Consider the following 7,500-nt stretch of genomic DNA (forward strand, 5'->3'; position numbering starts at 1 on the left):
TGTAGACCAGGCTGGTCTCGAACTCACAGAGATCCGCCTGCCTCTGCCTCCCGAGTGCTGGGATTAAAGGCGTGCGCCACCACCGCCCGGCTTAGGTTTCAACTTTTGAAGATTTCTTATGTATAGTGTTCTGTAATGCATGCCTACACGCTAGAAGAGGCACCAGCACCAGATCTTAGTACAAATGACAGCAAGCCACCATGTGGTTGCTGGGAAATTAACTCAGGACCTCTGGAAGAACAGCCAGTGCTCCTAACCTCTAAGCCATCTCTCCAACCCCTAAATGTCACTTTAAAGAAGCTTTCCCTACTGAAATTCTCTCACTGATTCAGTGTGATTTTGTGTTGTGTTTCTCTGTAGCTTTGGAGCCTGTCCTGGAACTTTCTCTGTAGACCAGGCTGGCCTTGAACTCAGGGATCCTCCTGCATCTGCCTCCCAGTGTTGAGATTAAAGGTGTGTGCAACCTTCACAAAGCTGAATAGCGCATTATTAATAACAGATACTCAATAAACATTTACAGAATGAACAAATTTGCAAATGTTATCTTTTTCCCAACTTCCTCTAAGTACCCTTTGACATACAAACCCATGTTTTCCCTGATGCTTTCCTGACCTGGAAGCTCTTACACATCCAGAACATCTAACATCCACGCCTCAGTGTCCAGCTGCACCCTTACTTTGAAATAGGATGCCCTCCTCCTGTAGAGCTCTGTCAGCTGGCAGGTTCTGTAGGGCAGGGCCTGCGCCTTTAATCTGAGCCCCACCTGCTCTGGTCAGACAGGTTTGGAGACACAGGGAAGGGGAGGGAAACTGGGAAATACTTGCAGAGCCAGGTAGGAGCCAGGCAGCTCCTTTCTGGGGATCCTCGTCCCTCCCTCTCCGTGGATGGAAAGTAAGAGGGTATCTTGGGTCCAAAGGGCAGGGGTAGGAGGGGCCCTAGAGGTGAAAGAGGAAAAAGAGCCCAGACCAGAAACAGTGAACTGGAGAGAGGCAGGAGGAAAGAAAGACAAGGGAACAGCCGCACTAGAGCTGGAAGTCTGAGTGGGGCCCAGCCCTGTCGAATTGGGTGAGACTGGCAAGGGTGGGGGAGTTCAGAAAATGACTGGTTTCTGGACTGGGGACTAAGGAACTGAGTATCTGGCCACTGGTATCAGCTGCTAACAGAGTTCTAGGCCGAGATCTGCAGGGCAAAGGGCGAGTGGAAGATGAAGGGGCAGTTTCTCCATAGAATGATTCTCAGTTGTAAAGAAGTTCCTCCCGTTCCATGACCATGAATCCGGGGGTTTTGGTGGAGAGCGTAGAAGGCAGGTGTAGGCGTAGGCTGAGGTCACAGCTGCCAGGGCTTGTGCCCCCTGACTCACCCTTAGCCCTGCCGCTGCCACCGCCCTCTGTCTCAACACCTTCCTCCGCACTGTGTTCTCCCTAGAGTCCCATGAGGCCGGCTGCCCTGGTGCGGTCTAGTTTGAGGGACTGTCCTGGGGCCAGAAGACAAGGTATTTTCACAGAACTTACCCCACTCCCTTTAGGATGATATCACCTTGGGGTAGACCTCAGAACTGAAGCCTCACGATGACAGAACCGGAGACACTGGCCCTGCTGGAAATGAAGGCACCTGAGGCTCTAGAGAAGAGCTTACCACGGGCTTTAGCCCCCACTGACCAGCTGCTGGAGGGAGAAGATGGGACTGAGTCCCCTGGAGCTGAGTCTCTCAGACGGGGGTCTTCAGTTGGTTCCCCTACAGTCAGAGAGGGGCCCGAGGATGGTCCAGACAGCACTATCAGTGAAGCTGCGACTTTGCCTTGGGGAACTGACCCCCAGTACAGCGTCCTGCTTCCGGATCCCCCAGGCTGGCGAGATATTGAACCAGAGCCCTTAGAGTTGGAGGAACCGCTCCCTAAGTCGGAGGAACCGCTCCCTAAGTCGGAGGAACCGCTCCCTAAGTCGGAGGAACCGCTCAAAGATGATGCCAGTTTGCTCCCTGAGAAGTCAGTTAGGGCCTTCGTGCCCATTGATTTACAGTGCATTGAGCGGAGGCCGCAGGAGGAGTGCATTGTGCATCGTAAGGCCGGACAGGCTGAGCGTAGGAATTTCCTGCCAACCCGACTCAGCCACCATGAGCTTCCAGAGCGCAAGTGGGCTGAGGCAGTTGTGAGACCTCCTGGCCGGTCTTGTGGGGGCTGTGGGAGCTGTGGAGGCCGCGAGGCGCTGAGGGCTGTAGCCTCGGTGGCTGCTGCTCTCATCTTCTTCCCCTGCCTGCTGTATGGAGCTTACGCCTTCCTGCCCTTCGACGCTCCGAGGCTGCCCACCATGAGTTCCCGCTTGATCTACACCCTACGCTGTGGGGTCTTTGCCACCTTCCCTATCGTACTAGGTGAGTCTGGGCAGTGGAGAAGGGTTACCTGGGAAGAGAACTACAGAGACTTGGTTAGGGTACTTTCTCTTCATTCTGTTGGAACCGTTCAGGGCACCTCAAACCTGCCACTCTGCCCCCTCTCTTCCAGAGAGCGTTTGTGATCTCTCTGCAGTCTTGACCCAGGAGCCGGCCTGCAGTTTCTGACCCCCGTGCTTCCTCCCCTGCAGGGCTCCTTGTGTACGGCCTGAGCCTGCTGTGCTTCTCCGCCCTCCGGCCCTTTGGAGAGCCGCGGCGGGAAGTAGAGATCCACCGGCAGTACGTGGCCCAGTCCGTGCAACTCTTCACCCTCTACTTCTTTAACCTGGCCGTCCTTTCCACCTACCTGCCCCAGGACACCCTCAAGCTGCTGCCTCTGCTCACTGGTCTGTTTGCTGTATCTCGGTGAGTAGGGGCTGTGGTGGCCACGGCTGGGGAGGCGTGAGGAAGTGAAAGTGCCAGAACCTCCAGGGGCTGAAGGAAGCCTGAGGATTTCTGCGCGCACACCTGTCTTCACTGGGAAGCATGCGCTCAGCTCCCTTCTCCTTCAGAAGCTGCTCTCAGAGGTGTGCCAAAAGGGAGCTTCTGAATGCTGTTTACTTTGGTACAGAGACTCATCTAAGCACAGGACTGACCATCCTGCTCCTAACCTCAGGTGGAATTTAGTGCGTCCCCTGAAGGTACTCCTCTAGTCTGTGACACTCTAGTCAAAAAGCTTTAAAAATTGGCTATGTGCGAGATTTTCTGCTTTATTTTGATTGAGGCAGTCACCATCTCACCATGCAGCCTGAACATAAACTCTTGGTGGTAATCCTCCTGTCTCACTCTCTCCAGTGCTGAGATCACCACCACACCCCCTTCCAGGTTTAAGCATTCTAATTGCTAAAGTTCTCTTTTTTCTTTGTTTCTTTTTCCTTCCTTTCTTCCTTCCTTCCTTCCTTCCTTCCTTCCTTCCTTCCTTCCTTTCTCTTTTTCTGAGACAGGGTATTTCTATGTAACAGCCCTCGCTGTCCTAAACCAGGCTGGCCTCGAACTCACAGAGATCCACCCGCCTCTACCTTCCGAGTGCTGAGATTAAAGGCTGCAGCACCACTGCCCCATGAAAGTTCTTTCTTACGCAGTGCTGAAAACTGCCCTAAAGCTGATGTAGTAGCTTACTCGGGTCTGCAATCACAGTACTTAGGGGGCTGAGACAAGAGTTCAAGTAAACCTGAATTGCATAGTGAGTTCTGGGTCAACCAGTACAACACAACTACGACCTTGTCTCAAAAAACAAAATGAGCAAGTGAATCTCTGCGTTTGAGGCCAGCCTGGTGTACAGAGTGAGTTCCAGAACAGCCAGGGCTACACAGAGAAACCCTGCCTTGAAAAAGAAAATAAAGTGATATGAAATAAAGAAACAAATAAATAGACTGCCCTGACCCCGACCTTCATGGTTCAGCCGTGGACAACACAGATGAGTTACTGCACTTGAGTAGCCTCCTCGTTTAGTGGTTAAAGGCTGGGACCCTTGGCGCCCACTCCAGCGGGCAAGAAGTCTGCCTGTCGGTGAGCAGCACTTTCTACCCAGAGGCCAGGTCACCCTCACGGCCACACCACTTTTCTTTCATTCAATTTGAGTCATCAGTGAATTTTATTTTATTTGGATTTTCGAGACAGGGTTTCTCCATAGCTTTTTGGTTCCTGTCCTAGAACTAGCTCTTGTAGACCAGGCTGGCCTCGAACTCACAGAGATACGCCTGCCTCTGCCTCCTGAGTGCTGGGATTAAAGGCGTGTGCCGCCACTGCCCTGCCTAAATTTTATTTTATTGAGACAGGATCTCAAAATGTAGCCCACACTGGCCTGAAAATCTGTAAATCACAATAACGAACATTTAATTGTAATTTAATTAAAAATGAAATTAATTTGACTCACTTTAATTTTTTTTTTGTTTTTGTTTTTTTTTTTTTTGTTTTGTTTTTCGAGACAGGGTTTCTCTGTGGTTTTTGGAGCCTGTCCTGGAACTAGCTCTCGTAGACCAGGCTGGTCTAGAACTCACAGAGATCCGCCTGCCTCTGCCTCCCGAGTGCTGGGATTAAAGGCGTGTGCCACCACCGCCCGGCGTCACTTTAATTTTAAATAGTAAATAAAAGAAAAGACAGGGAATAATATTCTCACTTCAGAGATGTGGGAAAGCGAACATTGTATGTTCAGTACATATAAACAGGATGTTTGTAGTAGTACCAGTCTTGGCACCCGCTCCCAACTGGTCTCCCACTGTCTGCTTCTGACCGATTTAGCCAGCTGGGCCCTGGAGAGTCAATAACCTTTGTCATGCTCCCACAGGCTGATTTACTGGCTGACCTTTGCTGTCGGACGCTCCTTCCGAGGCTTTGGCTACGGGCTGACTTTCCTGCCGCTGTTGGCCATGCTGATGTGGAACCTGTACTACATGTTCATGGTGGAGCCGGAGCGCATGCTCACTGCCTCGGAGAGCCGCTTGGACTATCCGGACCACGTTCGATCCCTCTCCGACTACAGGCCACGCTCATGGGGCTGAGCTGCCCTACGGCTGTGTAGGGGTCTTTCAGCACCTCCCTGAAACAGTTGCAGGACTGGCCTTTGCCTGGGTCATAGACCTTAGATGGGAGGTACCTTGCTACTTAGGGGCCCCATCCAAAGGAGCCCAGACACCCCAGTTCTCTTCTACTTGTGCTGTACCCCTGGAGTGCGAGAGCCTAAGGCAGAGACAGGAGAAGTATACTCCTTTTTGGGCAGTCCTCCACCGTGCCAAGCCAAGGCTAAGGTCCCAGCTTCCTGTGGACCAGAGGTGTAGAACCACAGGCCAACCTGAACTGTCTGCCTAAGCCCAAGCGTAGAGGTTGGTTCTCATCAGACAAGGACTTTGCCATCTTTGACATGAGGTGAAAGCCTTCCTAAGGGGCCTGTCTTGGTCAAGCTGTGACCTTCCTCCTCCCAGCCTACATGGGTTCCTATAACCTTCCACTTTGCAAACTTCCAAGCAGTACTAAGGTTTTAAAAAAAGGTGTGTGGGGGGATTTGGGGTGGCAGAGAGATGAAACCTCCAAAAGAACTGTAGATGGATTCCCATGTAGTGGCTGGGATGGCAATGACTGCTTGTCCAGTATGTAATAAATCATGGCCTGCTTCCCATGGCTCGTCTTCCTGCTAACTTCCCCACCCCCAGGACATAAGTCACCTCCTGGCATCAAGATCAAGGGGTGGAGGGTGCTTCACAAGAGGCTTGGGGAGAGACCACTAGGATTGTCGAGAAAATGTGCCCTCGAATAGAAATTGCCTATTGCCTGAGAGACAGATTAAGTCTGTCTCTCAATCTTCCCATTTGCTGGACCCAGCCTGGCATGGTGGCACAGGCCTTTAATCTTGGCGCTTGGGAGGTAAGGGCCAGGGGATCTCTAAGTTTAACGCCAGCCTGGTCTACAGAGTGAGTTCCAGGACAGCCAGGGCTACACAGAGAAACCCCATCTCAAAAAGAGAGAAAGAGATCGGAATCTGGACTGGAGTGTGGAGCACTTGTTCTAGCAAAGGACCCTGGTTCAATCCCCAATACCTGTATGGTGGTTTACAACCATCTGTAACTCCAGTTCCAGGGGATCTAGTGCCTTCTTTTGACCTCCACAGGCAATACTCTCTGTCTCTCATGCACGCACATACAAACGCAGTGCACATCCACACAAGCAGGCAAAATATTCACACATATAAAATACATAAATCTCATTTAAAAATAAGAGAGAAGTTGAAATCTTTTTTTGGGAAAAATATGTCTATTTCATGCACCTTAGGGCAGCCAACCACTGTAGGCCTTCAAGTCTTACCCAAGGGAAAGGAGAGTGGTAAATGACAGAGAAGGAACATCAAGGGGGCCCTTCCTTTTCCCAGTAATTCTAGCCTCTCCCAGGGAGCCCCGGTAAGCTGAGGCTGGCTTTTGAGGTTCTGCAGAAAAGCAAATGACAACACTGCGCCTCTCCCCTCCAAGGTGTGAGGCACAGCAAGGCATGTGGTCCTGCCTCTCCATCTGCAGTTCAGTTGATGGACTGGTACTCAGAATACGGCTTGTGTCGCAGCAGCAGAAACAGGCCTCCCCCCAGCAACAGGAGCCCTGGAGTTCCCAGGGCCACTGCTATGATTCCGAGGACCAGTGGAGATAAGGAGTCCACTGGAGGGACACCCACTCCCAGAAGCATTGACCTAGAACAAGAAGGTTAAAAAAAAGGAGGTAAGCAAGCTTAGGAAGGAAGGCTGAGGGCTCAGCCCTTCTCCACATCCTTGGTTCTTACCAGGAGAGGTAGTGTTCGTCCCAGTAGCCAGGGCCTGTGGGAGCCCCAAATGTCAGAGTGAAGGCACATAAGTTTTTCTGGGACCCAAAGAAGGCTTGGACAACAGGTGAGCGAGGGAGCGAATGTGCCAAGGTGTAGTTAAGGGAGGACACCTGGCAGGGGAGGGCTGATTCTCGACCCCGCTGCTTCTGAGAGAAAGCCACTGGTCGCCATTGCATGAAGCCAGATGGTGAAGAGTCCCACAACAACTGGTCCAGCTGGAGAGAAAGGCCACGGAGGCAGAGAGATGACCCACCTGTGCCAGCTTTCTGTTCCTGCCTCTCCCAGATTACTGCAATGAGGCCAGCAAGCGTCCCCAGTGCTAAGTGTCATTCTAGGATGGGCATTGCCGGTTGTGGCAGGGCCCAGTCCTCTCTACACAGAGTAGAGAGATGAGCAGAGTCACAGCCTTGCTCTTCTGCCATTGCTCCCTCTGGGCCCCGGGTCACAGAGAATCCCATCTGAAGACCATGAAGCACTGCTTTTGCCTGCTTCCTTGGAGGGCAGAGATGTCAGGTGATACATCAGTACAGCCCAACACTAACAGCATCCAGACAGAGTATTGTTAATAAACGGGGACCATATGTGGTGGTGTGTGCATTTAATCCCAGCTCTCTGGAGGTAAAAGCAGATGAACCTCTGTAAGTTCAAGGCCAGCCTGGTCTAGATAGCAAGAGTTCTAGGTCAATCAGAACTATATAGGGAGGGGCTGTAGAGATGGCTCAGTGGTTAAGAGCATTGCCTGCTCTTCCAAAGGCCCTGAGTTCAATTCCC

General features: G+C 51.8%; 2 protein-coding genes across 2 annotated transcripts in view; one reads left to right on the plus strand and one right to left on the minus strand.

Annotated features, from left to right (window-relative positions):
- The first annotated feature begins 1,568 nt into the window (after positions 1–1,568).
- Tmem79 (transmembrane protein 79) lies at positions 1,569–4,928 on the plus strand. Its single transcript, XM_005356879.1, has 3 exons — positions 1,569–2,370; positions 2,580–2,793; positions 4,715–4,928. The coding sequence occupies exons 1-3, from the start codon at positions 1,569–1,571 to the stop codon at positions 4,926–4,928; spliced, it is 1,230 nt and encodes a 409-aa protein (XP_005356936.1).
- Positions 4,929–6,154: 1,226 nt separating this feature from the next.
- Glmp (glycosylated lysosomal membrane protein) overlaps positions 6,155–7,500 on the minus strand; it is a 3,430-nt gene continuing 2,084 nt past the window's right edge. The window contains exons 5-6 of the mRNA XM_005356880.1: positions 6,688–6,944; positions 6,155–6,598 (exon numbers count right to left, since the gene is read on the minus strand). Of these exons, the coding sequence (XP_005356937.1) occupies positions 6,433–6,598; positions 6,688–6,944 (423 nt within the window). The 3' untranslated portion in view covers positions 6,155–6,432. The remainder of the gene's footprint in view (positions 6,599–6,687; positions 6,945–7,500) is intronic.

This window comes from Microtus ochrogaster, chromosome 21 (genome assembly GCF_000317375.1).
Source record: "Microtus ochrogaster isolate Prairie Vole_2 chromosome 21, MicOch1.0, whole genome shotgun sequence".
NCBI classification, from domain to species: Eukaryota; Metazoa; Chordata; class Mammalia; order Rodentia; family Cricetidae; genus Microtus; species Microtus ochrogaster.